This window comes from Mytilus edulis, chromosome 12, assembly GCF_963676685.1.
Source record: "Mytilus edulis chromosome 12, xbMytEdul2.2, whole genome shotgun sequence".
Taxonomy (NCBI): domain Eukaryota; kingdom Metazoa; phylum Mollusca; class Bivalvia; order Mytilida; family Mytilidae; genus Mytilus; species Mytilus edulis.
Genome location: NC_092355.1, coordinates 20,696,417 through 20,715,302, shown reverse-complemented (window position 1 = coordinate 20,715,302; position 18,886 = coordinate 20,696,417). Strand labels below are relative to the sequence as shown.

The following is an 18,886-nucleotide window of genomic DNA, read 5'->3' as shown; positions in this document are numbered from 1 at the left end:
GACAAACAAACAACAGCACACACGACACAACATAAAAAACTATAAAAAAACCCAACACGAACCCCACCACGAACCCCACCACAAAACTAGGGGTGATCTTAGGTGCTCCGGAAGGGTAAGCAGATCCTGCTCCACATGCGGCACCCGTCGTGTTGCTTATGTGATAACAAATCCGGTAAATGGTCTAATTCGGTAGGTCACATTCATGAAAGGGAAGGGGATTGTAGTTACGATGTAAGGAACATATCCGATATCATTTGTGAAACGGTTATTCCATAACGGTCAACCAACTCGTGATGGCGTCCGTAAAATTTACGAAGGAATGATTTCAACTTCACCATTTGGAACTCTTGGTTTAATAGCTTCCTTGTGAGCAGCAACCCTCTATCAAGAAAAACATGATAGGAAATGCAAGCACGGGAATATCGTATTTACTGGGAGATATATACCCCGTATGCAGGTGCTGCTGGAATGTTGCTACTTAGAAATGGAAAGTTCACAATTGGAAAGCTGAAATCATCTCTTTTCTCGTAAAGTTTTGTTTTCAACCGACCCTCATTGTCAATTTCTAGATGTAAGTCAAGATATGAGGCCGACGTAACTGTATCTGTAGTATCCTTTATCTCTAGCTCGATTGGATAGATGCGTTCCACATAGTCACCAAATTTTGAATTATTTAGTGAAAGAACATCATCTATATAGCGAAAAGTAGAGTTAAAGGATATTGCTAACTTATCATTCTTCCTAAGAAGTTCCTGCATTAAGCCAGCCTCATAATAATAAAGAAACAAGTCGGCAAATAGAGGGGCACAGTTTGTTCCCATTGGAATGCCGACTGTCTGTTGAAAAACACGTCCCCCGAACATTACAAATATGTTGTCAATCAAAAAATCAAGCATCTAAATAATATCAGTTTCAGAGAATTTTTTGTTCGAATCAGAGTGATCCTTTACAAAGTAGGATTTATCCCTGCCCAAGACAAGATATTTGTATTTACGTTGGCCATTCTTAAATTATATTCAGATAGCAAATCTCACAATACCTGTTCTCAGCAAAGCCTCGGATATTTTTCAAATTCCGATGCATATTGTTTTTCCAAAATCAAGACTGTCTATTTTGGATTTATTAATGATGTTTTTTTAAGGCTTCAAAGACCCTTCAACGATCGTTTTCGTTATATATTTTTTTTGGGATACAATATTTATGGAGTTTCACAGTCCATCATGTGTATGGTAGAGAAACAAGTTTTTAAAGAAGTTCTTGTTAAAAGAAGCAGAGCCAGTGATAGCAAATTATATTAAGGCTCCCGATAAGGGTCTCAATAATAATTAAAAACAAATTCTTCAGAGAACAATTGAAGGTCTTTCCACCTCGATAATAAGAATGAAATTTAAAAAAACGATGTTAGATAATGTCACTCCTTGTTGATGTAATTTGGTTCTTCGAATTGATATAAAAAAATAAGATTAATAGGTATATGCAGAAGACTTAATTGTTTTAGTATGAACAGAAAATAATTTTTAGCAAAGGTCAAAATCTAGAACGTCAAATTGACCTTTGACCTTGACCTCAATTTCAAGGTCATAGGTCAGTGATCTCAAATCAAAAGACCCCAGGTCAATCATTTGTATGGTTGTGGAGAAATACTGATTTCAAATACATAAGGAGAGAAGACTCCTATAAGGGTTAACCAAAACACTTCGACTGAAATAGGTTGAAGTTGCGCCTTTTTGTAAACAGTAATTTTGGCAAACAAATCATATCATTAACTGTATCAGTTTCGTTTGAATAACGATAACAAGCAAAATTCAAAATTTATAACATGACCTCGACCTTCGACCTTGATCTCAATTTCAAGGTCATAGGTCAGTCAACTCAAAACGGAAGACCGGAGGTCAATCACTTGTATGGTTGTGGAGAAATACTGATTTCAAATACATAAGGGGAGAAAACTCCTATAAGGGTTAACCAAAACACTTTGACTGAAATAGGTTGATTTTGCGCCTTATTGTAAACAGTTATTTGGCAAACACATCATATCATTTACTGTCACAGTTTCTGTGGAATAACGATAACAAGCAAAATTCAAAATTTAGAACATGACCTTGACCTTTGACCTTGACCTCAATTTCCTTCAAATGAACCAAGGATTTCATAATAAAAGACTGTAGGCCTCTACGTCTTATAACGTATGCATTTATCCAACAAATCGCCTATTTTAAATTTTCAAAGGGAAATAACTCCCATAAGATGTCTTCTGATCAATCAAGTCAAAATACACCAAATCCTTCTCAAGAGTAGACAAACAATTTAGTGGAAACAGTTTGCTAAAATCTTTTACAGTTTTAGAGATATAGTGATAACAAGAAAAAAGGGACGCGGGGAGATAACTCCTATAAGAATAAGTGTTCGGTCACACAGGGTGAGTTTTGAAACCTCCATTACTGTACAACATCATTGGCCAAAAAATCCATTCGATATGTTGTAAGACAAAAAAGCATCTCAGACGGCAGAAGAGAAAAAAAAAAAAAAACAAAAAAATCAGAAGAAGAAAAACAAAAGGTCTTTCCATGAAAAGTGGAAAGACCTAATAAAAAAAATACAACAGATTTTTTTTTACATATACAGTTTAAAGCTTAAAAATGTTAATCAATTTAATGAATAATAGCAAAGGTTGACAATACATAAATTGTCCATATAAATATTGTAGTATTTTATTGTTAGCTAATATATGATTCTTAGCACTGTTTTACAAACAATTTAGTGGAAACAGTTTGCTAAAATCTTTTACAGTTTTAGAGATATAGTGATAACAAGAAAAAAGGGACGCGGGGAGATAACTCCTATAAGAATAAGTGTTCGGTCACACAGGGTGAGTTTTGAAACCTCCATTACTGTACAACATCATTGGCCAAAAAATCCATTCGATATGTTGTAAGACAAAAAAGCATCTCCGACGGCAGAAGAGAAAAAAAAAACAAAACAAAAAAATCAGAAGAAGAAAAACAAAAGGTCTTTCCATGAAAAGTGGAAAGACCTTATAAAAAAAATACAACAGATTTTTTTTTACATATACAGTTTAAAGCTTAAAAATGTTAATCAATTTAATGAATAATAGCAAAGGTTGACAATACATAAATTGTCCATATAAATATTGTAGTATTTTATTGTTAGCTAATATATGATTCTTAGCACTGTTTTACAAACAATTTAGTGGAAACAGTTTGCTAAAATCTTTTACAGTTTTAGAGATATAGTGATAACAAGAAAAAAGGGACGCGGGGAGATAACTCCTATAAGAATAAGTGTTCGGTCACACAGGGTGAGTTTTGAAACCTCCATTACTGTACAACATCATTGGCCAAAAAATCCATTCGATATGTTGTAAGACAAAAAAGCATCTCAGACGGCAGAAGAGAAAAAAAAAACAAAACAAAAAAATCAGAAGAAGAAAAACAAAAGGTCTTTCCATGAAAAGTGGAAAGACCTAATAAAAAAAATACAACAGATTTTTTTTTACATATACAGTTTAAAGCTTAAAAATGTTAATCAATTTAATGAATAATAGCAAAGGTTGACAATACATAAATTGTCCATATAAATATTGTAGTATTTTATTGTTAGCTAATATATGATTCTTAGCACTGTTTTACATCCCAAACAAATCAGTGAAATCAATTGGTTTATAAGTGTAAAAAATTTAGGAATGTTGGAAATGGGTTTTAACATCAATGGGACAGAAACTCAAAAGCAAACCAACTAAATGAAATGACATGTAAAGGACAAGTTTGCAGCATTGTTTTTTAATAAGAATTGTAGCCAGTAGGTACACTACATATACTAAATTTAGAGGACAGTGAGTGAAGAAATGGAAACTTAATTAATTAATAGATTAACTAATTATTTCTATCAACTGACACACTTGTTTTTTTCTTGGTAGTTGAACACTTCTATTTACCACTTAGACAACACATAAGGTTGCCTGTGATCTATCATGTCTATAAATAAGACAAAAACAAAACTTATTATTTGAATTCTTTCCAAGGGCCTATGGGGTAATCTGATATTCACGATGTCTGATATTCTCGCTTCCCTAATTATTTTTTTTTATATACACCATCTCCGTTTGCGTTTCATGCTTTCGACTTGACTCGTCATTCTTTTTGTCTTCCTTGCCTGATGTTTTATTCTAAAAGTATTCATCAATCTGAATCTCGGTTCAAAATGTTAAGAAATGACACTTCCGGTGAATAGTGGATAAAACATAATCGACTCAAATTTGAAACTGGGAGATATTCCAAATTAGAAGTTCATCAAAGAATTTGTGTTAAATGCAATTTAAATAAAGTGGAAGAGGAACTTCATTTTCTTATAGAATGTCCTGTATACTCTAAGGATAGAGACCTGTTATTTGATCTGATATCTAAAGAATGTAAAACAAATTACTCCTTAGATATGGTCAATAAATTTATTTGGTTATTAAACTGTGAGTCTATTACTATTTTGAAACAACTTGGCTATTTCTTATCAAAACACCTGCCTTGAGTAAACATTTGAAATTAATCCTATATTTTTGCTGAATTTGAACTTTGTCTTGTATATTATTTCTCTTGTCCACGGGCAACCCTAGACAAAAATAATTACTTGTCCGGGTGTTAAAATGTACGAGTCGGGCGAGTCGGGCATAGCATTTCCAAACCCCTGATTTATATTCAAAGTTAACAATTTACAGGGCGGATTTTGATTTTGTATGATAAATGCATAGACCTTTTCAAGGATACCTCCAATGGTTGGCTTGCGGTTATGCTTTTTTCTGTGTTTCTCTATCTATTCAGTTATTTGCAAAGGTTTTGAAAATAGAAAGATAGAAGCGTCATAAGAACAGGTGGGAAAATTACCCAAAACTATTCTTCAAAGGTAATAACCCCTTAATTCTCAGTCAAATGCCTAGTTAGGCCGAATTGACTTGATTTGTACACCTTGTTTTATTAAACACTTTTGCTTTGTCATTTTCTCTCCATTTGTTAAAATTTGGAATAAAATCATAAAATAGTACTATGTGTCTTCAAAGGGTAATCTCGCATATAGGTCTGAATGGAGACATATATACATACAGACCTTGACCTTTATGTTTTATGAGGTCAATAAATTCAAGATTTCATATGTCATGTATGTTAAATCAATAGTGAAGGGAGGGAAAACTAGAGGAAATCAATGTTTTTGTTTAATATACTTAGAGAGACAACGTATGTTTTTGCATGACTGAGTGTAAATATTCTTTTTTCTTTTTTTTATTCTAGAAAGTAGCATGCATTGTAAAAATAAATCTGAATAATTTCATTTTATTTGAAAAGCTGTTTAAACTGTTTTGTATCCTATCTTGAAAAAAAATCCATATCAATATTTTTATTCACATGAGATGGATATTTAAATTATATAAGAAAAAAAAAAAAACAAATTTAAAAACAGAAAATGTAAATGTTAAGCATCATATGAGATAAAGACAGTACCATAACATTGAGAATGGAAATAGGGATTGTGTCAAAGAGAAAACAACCCACCCAAAGAGCTGAAAAAACAGCCCTAGGCCACCAGTGGGTCTTCACAAGAAGGACGAAAGATACCAGAGGGACAGTCAAACTCATAAATCGAAAAAAAACTGACAACGCCATGGCTAGAAATGTAAAAGACAAACAGACAAACAAGAGTACACATGACACAACATAGACAACTAAAGAATAAGCAACACGAACTCCACCAAAAACTAGGGGTGATCTCAGGTGCTCGGGAAGGAAAAGAAGATCCTGCTCCACATGTGGCACCCATCGTGTTGCTTATGTGATAACAAATCCGGTAAATAGTATAATTCGGTAGGTCACATTCATGAAAGGAAAGAGATTGTAGTAAAGACGTAAGGAGCATATCGATATCATCTGTGAAACGGTTATTCCATAACGGTCAACCAACTCGTGATGGCGTCCGTAAAATTTACGAAGGGATGATTTCAACTTCACCATTTTGAAATCTTGGTTTAATAGCTTCCTTGTGAGCAACGAAAAAATCCCACACCGGATTCGGGTTTCAGCATGCCCTTAAACTAAAATGTTTGCTTGATCAGTGAACATGGATGTCACACTAAACTTCAAAACATATCAATGAACTAAAATTGTAACAAACATTCAAGACGAACATAATACAGAGGCTTCTAGTCAATGTAGAATAAACGAGACCACGAAATTACCTACAGTTATACTCAGAACTCTTTCTTCATGTTTGGTATGGCACAGTTAACATGTTGGTAAAATATGTACACTAGTGTTTTGCCTGTAAAATTGCAATTATCCTGGCTTTTACAATAGCTTTTGTCAGCCGAAGCCTCAGTTGATTTTTTTTTTAAATTCTGTTTTGTGCTGTTTTTCATTTTCATAATCCTGGTTCGAACACTTGTGTTACTATGTTTTGAACTGTATATAGTTTATGTATGTATTTTGTGTTACAATATATTATAAATCATATGTTTTTCATTTTAATTTTAATTTACTTAAAAAATAATACACGATCTGCAATCAAAAATTCAAAAACTCGTTTAATGAAAACATGTCATGTCTGTTACAAATTATATCAACTGTACTATTTTTCTTTTCAACGCAATCTAATATTCTAGAATATTTCTATTTTAGAATGGCGACATCCCTGTCACAGGAAGATATAAATTTTCTACGATTGGCTGGTTTGTTAATAAGAGTCGCACCACGTGCTGTGAGACGAAGGTTTGACTCTGAGTTCCACCCTGGACAGCTCAAACAGTTTCTGAGTAAAAAACGAGGCAAGATATATGACTTAACATATAAAAAGAGAGTCATCACATTGGTACAATATGATTTGTTATTTCCAAAAGGTAATGTTCTCAGATATTTAAAATCATTTTTATTTCAGAAAAAAGTAAAAATAACACAAAAAAATGAACTTCGAGGAAAGTCCCCCTAAGCAAATGGTTAAATCAAAAGCTCAAACACATTAAACTTTCTAATATAGTAACTGGTTGATTTAACCTGGTTTTATAGCTAGCCTAAACTGTCACATGCATGACAGTCGCAAAAAAAGTCCATTTTATTGGCAACGCTGTCAGAACATTCTGATGCATTAGTTATGAGAAAAACTTATATATTTTGGCTACAACTAATTGCTTGTTCCTAGATTCATTGTAAATATTTACACATTGTATACTAGTATAAAAATCAGTTATACTATGGAAAGCACCAGTTTTCATTTGGACCTTAAACATTCATTTAAGTGTAAAAATTGGTAATTTGAACTTCTCTTGACGAGCGAATCAAGGTTGTCCATTTTGTTTTGCAGCTACTTCTGATAAAAATTGCGAAACTAGTTCCGTTATCTTGTGCAGGGAAATGTTATACATTGTCAAACGAAAAAATCCGTGTGTTCCAACTATTTCAGGGGTTTATAAGTACTCTCTTTCAAATCTTAGTATAAGGTCCTGGTCAGAATACCCTTTATAAAAGATTCTTATTCTTGCAGCAAATATTTATCCTTCTATATCACATTGTAGAGCCCATTTCGAGTGTTATGACTGAATACTTGGCTAACACAAACAATAAATCAGTTTTCGTTGAAGTGATATAAAATAAACCGATTGTCCTCAGGTGTCATGGTCGATCATTTGATGTATAACACAGAATAACTCAGTTTTCAATCACTTTGTTTTAGACTCTTCGGAAGTATCATCAGACATGTTTGATGTATCATTGATGGTATGTTTACTGAAACATTTAACAGATCTTGACATTCAAGATAGTCTTCCATTGGAAACTTTTCAAACTATTGCTGCTGATATTTCCAGGATCAAATTTTACAGAAACTTTATTGTTCATTCTAAAAGCGGTAAAGTTGATGAAACCGAGTTTTGGAAAATTTGGAACTGTGTGACTGAGGTAATTTCTCCAATAATCAAATGTAATTAGTAAAAGAAAATCGAAAATTTTTCTATCTCGATGACTGATGGCGTTAAAGAGTCTTTAAAATATACATGTTTTTATAAAATAAGTGCCTATAAATAGCAGCACATGACACACAAATCTATGGGAGTGTGGATTAATCAGTACAGAGATTAATTCAATTACACAAATCAAATTATATATTGCGCTACTATGTAATTTTACACACTATTTAGTATGTAAATATAAGAATGTTTAAAATATTTACAAAATGATGAAAATAAACGCAATATTTCGCTAGACCAACTAGCTTTATCAAGCGTGCAGCGTGAAATCGGATGTAGAAGATAAGAAACTTTTGCAGCTCAATGTATATGTTGCACTTGAATTTAGCTGCCTTGAAAATAAGAAAATTTTGCAGCTCAATGTATATGTTGCACTTGGATTTAGCTGCCTTGAAAATACATAATTGATAGTTTAAGTTACCAACGTTCATTGGCCAATATTACGGGATAAAAAGGACGATGCTTTGTATTAAATTATTCTTTATCTTTCCTGTATCTTTTCTCATCTGTTTCGTTAGGACCATCAGGTTCTAAAGTGTGGAGTTGGTGGATCCAAAAGTTTTCTCTTCTCCTTCTAACCGTGGTGTCCCATTCAGCATTGACTTCTATGATTTGGAAAGTAACATTATCAAAAGGATGTTTCGTTGAACGAAGATGTCTTGTGAGAGGACAGTTTTTGGTTGTTTTTGTACGATGAACGATGGTTATTGAGCCGAATATTAAATTTCTCCATTATTTCTCCCACATACTGAATGCCACAAGTGTCACATGTTAATATATAAATTGAATTCTCCGTTTTACGAATTAGAGTAGATGGTATAATTTTGTTTAGTAACGGAGCTGATGAAAGAACTGCTTGTATTGGCAGCTTTACAACACAAACAATTCCTTCGACCACATTGTTTGCTAGTACAGATGTCACTAATTTGTCACGGATGTTTTTAGGTCTCTGAAGGCCATGACTGGTGGTGATGAAAATACTTTTTTTCAGATTTGAATCATTTTCGATAATTTTCCAATGCTTCTGAACAATGGATGACACATTTTTAAAATCAGGATGGTAAGTGAGTACAAGGGGTGTTCAGTTAGCTGCTTATTTCTTACCTTTGTACTCTAGAAGTTCTTGGCGACTAGTTCTGTTTGCTCTTTCGAAATCCTCGAACAACTAGGTGTTTACGTAGTTGTCCAAGTCTAGCATGTTTCGTATTTTCAGTAGAGCATATTATCTTGATTCGCAATGCCTGGCTGAATGGGATACCACGGGAGCAGTGTTTAGGATGGCAACTTTTAGGAAAAAGGAATTGATGTTTGTCCGTTTGTTTGGTATGAAGGTCCGTTATAATGGTTCCGTTCTTGATGTAACTCGTAGTATCGGGGAAGTTTATTTTCTCCATAGATGATTCATATGTAGATTTTATTGAATGGTGGAAAGAGTTAAAGTGTTCTAGAAATTCATTAAGATGTTCTTGTAAATCTGTCCATTTGAAATCAATATCGTCAATGAATTGGAACCATAATAAGGGCTGGTATTGAGCACTAGCCAATAGGCGTTTTTCAAGTTGGCCCATAAATATGTTGGCATATGACGGGGCCATTTGTGTGCCCATACTAGTGCCGTCTATCTGGAGATAGTGTTTTTGAAAGAGAAGTTATTATTCTCCAGTACTAGTTTCAGAAGTGTAACAAGGCACTCAGTAGGAGGATTTTTTTCACTAGTAGTGTTCCATGTTGTTTTTATAAAATATATATATATTTGTTCACCTGAAAAAGTAAAAATGTTATAAATAAACTTAAAAAGAAAAATGCATACCTTTCAATTTCATAGACTTACTTCAACAAGTATGAAAAGTTATGTTGTTCTGCATTTAAAGCTGTACAACTTTTCTTCTTTAATTTAATAGATATCATCATGGTGATGTCAAAGACATGTTTTTTTTAAATTCATTCATTCCATGTAGGTTAATTGAATCCAAGTGATCTACAATTGATAACCCCTTGCTTTTGAAAATTATATGAGAATTTGTTTAATATCAAGGCAGTGTTATTTGGTGCAAATGAAGTTTCATTATTCAATTGATTGTTAACAACATGCATTTCTAAAATATTTTGTCGTCTTCGGAAAGACACTTATTTATCGTTGGAGGAACATTTACCAAATGGTACTATTATAATTTACATCATTTGAATCTTGAATATGTAAAGTTGTATGTTTTATTGGTTACATAAAGTACTATTTTGTGTTACAGGCAATACTCAGGCTAGCACCAGAAATAAAGTCAGATATTGATGCTTTGATAAGTTCATCGTTAACTAATGTCACTGATATCATAGATTTTATACGGCTAGAGAAACAGTTGGAAAAAACAAATCAGCATATGGTTACAATCAACAAGAAATTAAAGACACTAGAAACAGAAAAAAATAATATAACAGGTATTTCTGATCTATATGGAAAATGTCCCTTTGTGGTCCCTAATTTCTAGCTTGGAAATCAAATTTCCATGGTTATCAACTATCTAAATACATATTTGTATTCCTGCATAACTTATCAATAATATTGATAGTAAAATTAAACACAAAGTTATTATTGTTTCTGAAATAATCGTTGGTTGTTTTTTGACATCACAATTAAACAAATTGTATAACTTTAAATGATAGTGTTAAGTGGAGGCATCATATATGTGCCATATGTTGTTGTTTTTTGGAAAAGGGGTTTGAGTTAAATGAAATTGGGGGGAGGAGAGGGGTTAAAAATCCTTTACTCCAATTTAAGAAATTAAAAAGAAAATTTCTTCAAACATTTTAGAAAATTAAGGGAGAAGAGGGGGTGGGGGGTTGGGGGGGGGGGGGGGGTGTAAAAAACAATACCGGAGTCATTTTATTTTCTATAAAAGAAAAATTGGGTTTCACAACGTATTTTAATAATTCGGTGTATATAGTCTGAAAACTGAAATTAGTAAGTATTGCGCAACAGCAAGACATCTTCAATTGAAAATAAATTTAAATCTTATATTAAATTTCGTGTTCTTTGGCAACATTTATTCTATTTTGATTAACATCATATCTATTTTGGCAGTATTTCAGTTTCCCATAGCACTAGTGAAAATGTAACCGAAAAAATAATTCCAGAGTCATTTTAATTTATATAAAAGAAAAATTGGGTTTCACAACGTATTTTGATAATTCGGTGTATTTAGTCTGAAAACTGATTTAGTAAGTATTGCGCAACAGCAAGACATCTTCAACTAAAAATGAATTCAAATTTAAATCAAATCCAGACCTGCATCAAGCTTGAATGTTGTGTCCATTTTTTCCCCAACTGTTCGAGGTTGGACATTTGCTGTCATATCCAGATGCGTTTGACAAAGTAGTTTTAGTACAATCTGCGTCTTTAGGACAAGGAAGAGTTTAGCTGATTATGAAGCTTTTATTTTTAAAGAGCATTGATTTTATTAAGCGAGGATATAAGAAAGAAAGAACTGAAAGTATTACGATAAAAGATTTACGATTAACATCATATCTATTTTGGCAGTATTTCAGTTTCCCATAGCACTAGTGAAAATGTAACTAATTCATAAAGCATATGTTGTGTGTTTCATTATGAAATGCTTTATCGATTTTTTGTTTTTGAACACTATACATTTAGTGAGTTCTGAATTATGAAATATGTTTTTGAATAGAAAAAACTTACCACTTACCATGATTTGAGTTTGTTTCTGGGTTCTGGCAATTAAGTCATTTTGCATCTCCATTTTTGTCTCTAATACCTTGCTACGATTAATCTATTAGCATTTACTGAAACATGACTGAATTCATATCTGTCTATCTAAAACTAATTTTGTTTACAGAAATACAACAACGAACTTTGAAAGAATGGAGAAATAATGACAAAAAATACATTCATACCTCAGCAACAACGTTTATACTAGAATCATTAAACAAAACGACGGGTGTTATCATTACTGGTTCTCCAGGCTGTGGAAAATCTGCAGTCGCTCATCATGTAGCATTGGAATTCGAAAAGGAGAAATACGAAATAATTCCTTGTGATGATCCTTCAGAAATCTTTAAGCATTTTACAAAAGATAATTTCCAAGTGTTTATAATTGATGATGTTTGTGGTAAATTCGTTCTTAATCAACAAAAAGCAGAAATATGGGATCAAAACGATTGCAAATTAAGTATGCTAATTGAATCTTGTAATCAGAACGATGATAATGACGAAAATGATAGCAAATCAGTGCATAAGTTTATCATTACGTGCAGGGAGAATATATATGTTCACGAGGCATTCCCAAAACTTACTTGTTTTTCACTTGTACAATGCAGCTTTAGTACCGAATATAAAGTTACTCCAGAAGAAAGAAGGACTATTGCATTGTCTTATGTGCCTGAGAACACAGTGAACGACATAGAAAATATCTGTCTGTACGATTTTTTCCCTCTTTTATGTTCTTTGTACTGTACAAACCTTAATCAAGATCATAGATTCTTTACCCATCCTGTTGAAATAATTGGAAATGAAATCATAAAAATGAAAAAACGATCTACATCATCTTTTCTCTGCATTTCTCTTCTTGTTCTTAGAAATAATAAATTTTGTATAGACGAATTAAGATCCGAGGATGTGAAACAGCTAGTTAAGGCTATATGCTGGGACTGTAAAATAGAACCTGTATCCATTGTATCGATACTTAATAGTTTTGAGTGTCTTAAAGGTGTCTATATGACAGAATCAGATGACTTCTACACAGCAATCCACGACAAAATGTTTGACATCATATCAGCAGCTATTGCACCATCTATAATGAAATGTTTAATAGAACACGTTGATATTGCATTCCTCGCAAACCGTACGTACATTTCATCATTTACTCAAAATAGTGTTCCTTTTGTTATTCAAATACCACAAGAGTTCGAAAGCCAATTTCTACAACGACAAATAAAAGATGCAATGAAAGGGAAATACTGGGAAGTGTTTGGAAGCATTCAAACTGAAAATGAGGCATATAGAAAACTACTTCTATCGTTTCTGAAAGAACAAGACGCATGTCAGCCAATTTCGTATGATTTCGATGAAGATGGGAATACGCCTTTGTATGTATCGTCTCACTTGGGATACATAGATTTTGTAGAATATTTTGTAGTAAACTATCCGTATCACATAGAGGTTAAAGACAAGGAGGGTAGGTCTCCCTTTTATGTTGCATGTGAAAAAGGTCACACTGCAGTCGTAAGATATTTAATGAGATATAATGAGGACATTGATGCAAAAAATATGGATAACACAACAGCATTATCGGCAACCTGTCTTAATGGTCACACTGAGGTGGCTCAACTGTTATTAGACAACAAAGCAGATATCAACATTACTAACAATTTAAATCAGGACACACTTTATTTTGCTTGCTTCAATGGGAATGTAAAACTTGTGAATCTGTTATTATTTGGTGAATTTAAAGTAGATATTACCAATAGAGATACGTTTGGACACACAGCTCTACATACAGCCAGCCAAAAGGGACACACAGAAACCGTGAAAATATTGATAGAATTTGGTATGAATATTAATCAGAAAAATAAAAAGAGTGTGACACCACTGTTTCTTGCATGTAGACATAGTTGTCATGATACAGTGAAATACTTACTTGATTTAAGCGGCCAAGCATTAAATAGTCGTGTAGATACAACGATAAAAGACGAAAATGGATGGTCAGCTTTACATGCAGCTTGTTTTAATGAGTCTACAGGAATACCTAAGTTATTGATTGATGTCGGTATGAATATAAATGACAGAACAAATAAAGGTTCTACCCCCCTTTATTTAGCTTGTCAGCAGGGTCATTTTGAAACAGTGAAATTCTTACTTGATTTAAATGGCCAAGCATTAAATAGTCGTGTAGATACAACAATAAAAGACGAAAAAGGATGGTCAGTCTTACATGCAGCTTGTTCTTATGGATCTTCAGGAATACCTAAGTTATTGATTGATGTCGGTATGAATATAAATGACAGAACAAATAAAGGTTCTACCCCCCTTTATCTAGCTTGTCAAAAAGGTCATTTTGAAACAGTGAAATATTTAATGTATTTAAATGGCCAAATATTAAATAGTCGTGTAGATACAACAATAAAAAACGAAAAAGGATGGTCAGTCTTACATATAGCTTGTTCTTATGGACATATAGAGGTAGTTAAGCTATTAGTCGATGTTGGTATGAATCTTAATGATACGACAAATGGCGGTTCTACACCACTTCACAAGGCTTGTCAGAATGGTCATTATGAAACAGTAAAATTACTACTTGATTTAAACGGCCTAGAATTAAATAGTCGTGTAGATACTGTCATAACAGATGAAAATAGATGTTCAGCTTTACATCTAGCTTGTGAAAATGGACATGCAGGAATTCTCAAGTTATTGATTGATGTCGGTATGAATATAAATGAAAGAGACAATTATGGAAGAACAGCTCTTCACTTGTATAAGTGAATTTTAGGCAGCGTTATTTAGCATTTTAGGTTTATCATTTACTAGACTTTCATATCGATAGAAAATCTTCGTTAAATGATAAAGAAATAAATGGATGTTTGTAATTTGTTAGTGATTTTAATTTATCATATTTAAACTATGATTGGTGTATATTTTCTCTCGACTGCTACAAAAAAACGCAGTATGCGAAAGGTATGGATTACTATCTGGAGGTGTAGGTAATGGCGGCGTTGTCGTAAACTGATTTAAAGCTTAATGTAAGAAGGAAGAAGACCTCGATGTTTCATTTCTTATATGCAGTTTCTTTTGTCATATTATGTCCATTGTCATTGATCAAATTTTAATTATTAGATGACTGCTTGAAAAAAAAATCATAGTTATTTGTTATCAGCAGTTGGTACTAAGTAACTATATCTGTAATATTGGTTCCTTGCAACGTCTTCATGTACTACCGGCAAGGTTCACCTGACTTCGACATAATAATTTCATAGTTCAGTTATCAAAGTAAAAGCTACATGAGTATGTCCTTTTTGCACTTTCTATAAACAGTGGGCCGATATATGTTGTATTACTCAATTGAAAAGGTTATATGCCAGGTTGGTTGGTTCAATCTGATCTTGAAATTATTCTCATGGTTCAATGGTAAGTGTTACGTTTTTGTGTTTTGGTCTTTTTCTATAGATACTTATTGTAAATAGTAAGCTATATTTGGTGATAGAGTGATTGAAAAGTGTACATGTCTGTCTAGCGGTTATTTTTTGACCTTGATCTACCTTTTATAGTTCATTGGTCAATGTTAAGATTTTGTATCTGACCATCATCTTAGTGTCACACATATCTATAAAAGTGTTAAAGTGATAATGTAAATAAAAATAATTTGCCAAAAATATCTAATACCTTTTATATAGAAAAAAAACATTGATATATCACAAGGCATCCCTAAAGTTGCCTTGACAAGCATTAGACAAGAGTTAAAACTTGTGAGCGATGGTACTTAGATCTCAAAACATTTTTTAATATCTTTTCGATCAATGTACTAACAATCTGAACATAAAAGAACATGTACTAATAATTGGTTAAGGAAAAGTTAACTTTTAAATGTATAAAAACCCAAACAAAAACCGACTGCACTTCATACATACAACAAGATATATTGTTAAGAGAAATACTTGCCATACCTGAAAACCAGATAGGAATTCATGCGACCATACTTCTATTTTCGATGGAAATACCTAGTACGCTAATCTAAAAACGGTAATTTTGATCTGAATTTCACTTTTGAAGTCTATCATTTTTAGTTTTGCAGTCATTTCGAGACTTAAATAATATTGTTGGAAAATACGTGTGTATTGTTTTGCGTTTTTTTGTACATTGACTAGAGGTATAGGAGTAGGATTGAGAAATCAAAAACATGTTTAAACCCGCCGCATTTATTGCGGCTATCCCAAGTCAGAAGTCTCTGGCCTTAGTTAGTCTTGTATGATTTTTAATTGTAGTTTCTTGTGTATAATTCGGAGTTTAGTACGGCGTCCATTATCACTGATCTAGTATAGATATTGTTTAAGGGGTTTAATCGTCCCAACAAGGTTTGCATCAGGTTGATTATTCTGATTTCATAGAAGTGGAGTGACCAAGTCAATCTTTTCTTAGCTCTAATGGACCACCCTACCTAAAATTATTACCAACTTTAATAGTCAATAGCTTTTAAGGAAAAATGAAAAAAATACCTTGCATTATGTTTTGACTTTCAGTTGTTTGTCGCATTTCTTGATTAGTATTCAGAAACTGACAATTTGGCTCGGTTAAGACAAATATGTGTTTTGACAAAACAGATGAGTTCCGTGTCCAAAATTGTGAATGTTTCCTTTCTATGAATCAGCATTCAAGCAGTGCCTGCATACGTAGTATATATCTCCCATATGAAACGACATCCAAGCTCATGAATTCCTGTCATGATTTGCTTAATAGCTTAATATATGGTCGCTGCCTACAGGGAATTTATGAAACAAAGGGTGCTAAATGGTGAATTTGGTGTCATCCTTTAAAATTAAATCACTCCATTGAACGTTGTTTGATATTAATGGAATATTTATTTTACAAATGACGACGAATTTGATCCAAATGTCATAACCACACTCCCGCTTTTTTTCTAGAACACAACGTACATAAATAGACAAGATTTGTACTTACATAAGCAACCATGGCCAACGGGTTCTACAAAAAAAATGACCTACTCTCTCCTCAAGAACATAAAAACACCTCTTAGTGTTTTGTCATGACATTGGGAGTTTGTTTACGACTTATGAGTTATACCATCCCTTTTTCATCTTTTTATACTTTTTGACAGAATGTCATTTGTGGGAATTAGTAATAATGAGTGAAATACATCTGCTTGAACAGTCTGCCGGTAGTATTAAGCTGTGAACATTATAACTAACATAGTTTAATGAACGCATTTGGACGAGAAATGTAAAAAATCATTCGGTAGTTACTGGAAACAACTAAGTATACAGCATGTGACGTATTCAATCGTATTAATCTTAATGTAAGTTTATCTCTTCTTGCTATTAGAGAAATAAATTGTTTTGTTATTTTTTGTGACGTCCTAAAAAATGACATTCAATTAAAGACGCTTTATTACATTTTTTTAGCAGACACTAACCACATTAATTTTCTTTCGCTATCAAAGACATGTCGCAGATTGTAGGATCTACTTACCCTTCCGGAGCTCCCTATCTTTTTAAAGAGGTTCGTGTTGCTCAGTCTATTGTTTTCTATAATCCCTATATTGTGTTTAATGGACTATTGTTGGTCGTTTTTGTTTTTTGCCAAGGCATTGTTTGTTTTATTCATGTGGTATCTTTCGCCTGTTTTTTTGCTAGATATAGGAAAATCGTAAATATAATAAAATCAAGAATGGGAATGGGAAATATATCAAAGTGACAACAACCCGACCAAAGAGCATATAACAATTAAGAACCTATATATTTAAGAGGGTTAAGGTGTTTAATAGTTTTAAGTATTTTACAGATACCCAAGCATTTCTTTTGTTATTTGTTTGATAAGTTGAACTCATTTTTATGGTTCAGGGACTGAAAATTTAAAAATGTTTTTTCTATTATTATTATTAAGGAATTTGGTACCAATAGTTTCCGTCAGATAGGGTTCAACTGAACCTTACATTATTTCATGGTTCATGGATCATGGATGATGGTACTGAGATTTTGTCGTCTTTCTCAGTTGCTATTTTGTACATGCAAAAGTTGGTTACTGGTCAGTTTAAATGAACCCAGGGTTTCATAAGTATTAGAATTGTCAAATAGCATGTCAATCGAGATTGTGTGATCATCCCTATGTTATAGTATATTGAATTTAAATAGTAGCATAGTTTTTATGTTGAGTTTTGTAATTATGTTACTACGTAGTGTAATAATCCTGTGTGGGGATACGAGAGGCAAATTATTAGGAACTCATAAAATTACATCCTTTAATGGCGCTTGCAAAACGAAAAAGAGACAGTACCTGTGATTACGATTACATACATCCTGTAGATATATCCCCTTGCTGTCAGAGAGTATAACAGGAATTTTCCCTAAATTTCCCAAAGAATTCAACCTTGGTTCGAGGTTCCGAATTTGCTTGTTCACCTTCGATAAACTCATAGGGAATTTGTAAAGTACATTTAATATATTGTCACTAAATGAAAATGTTATTTCTAATAATTCGGACACACATACAAAAACATTGTCAATGAAAAACTGTCTATTTTCAGTATATCGGGCACAGAAAAAAATTTGACCACCCACGTGTTTTTCCCACTTCAGTGAAAATTATGGAAAAAAAAATGTCAGTTCACATGGTTTCAGTTCACTTTTACACAAATAAAGTCCTTTGAAATTATATTTAGGGTCCTCCGCCATGTAATAATCCTGTGTGGGGATACGAGAGGCAAAATATTAGGAACTCATAAAATTACACCCTTTAATGGCGCTTGCAAAACGAAAAAGAGACAGTACCTGTGATTACGATTACATACATGTATATAACAAAGTCGTATACGGACTGAACAGTATTTCCGGAAACGCGGATTCAACCCCCTATATATATTACAGTAGTTAGTAGAACAACTGATGACTGGTCAGTTACATTTGGTATTGTTTTGTGCTCTCTATTGAGTCAGGATCCATTCCGTTTAAACATATGTATTGTTCTATTAAATCTGCATTTTATAATTTCTAAAAAAAATATAAAGCTAACTCTCATTAAAGTGTAAACCTAATGCAATTCAGAATTATTCTTCAAGCGAAACAAACTGTTAAAAGACAGCTTACAACAAATGAGAGACATGTGCTGAACAGGAAAACACTTTTTAT

General features: G+C 32.8%; 1 protein-coding gene across 1 annotated transcript in view; it reads left to right on the top strand.

The window, feature by feature from the left end:
* The window catches only part of LOC139497502 (uncharacterized), a 52,991-nt gene extending 38,478 nt beyond the window's left edge, over nt 1-14,513 (top strand). The window contains exons 2-5 of the mRNA XM_071285731.1: nt 6,681-6,898; nt 7,729-7,952; nt 10,267-10,453; nt 11,869-14,513. Coding sequence (XP_071141832.1) covers nt 6,682-6,898; nt 7,729-7,952; nt 10,267-10,453; nt 11,869-14,513 — 3,273 coding nt within the window. The 5' untranslated portion in view covers nt 6,681. The remainder of the gene's footprint in view (nt 1-6,680; nt 6,899-7,728; nt 7,953-10,266; nt 10,454-11,868) is intronic.
* The last annotated feature ends 4,373 nt before the right edge of the window (nt 14,514-18,886 follow it).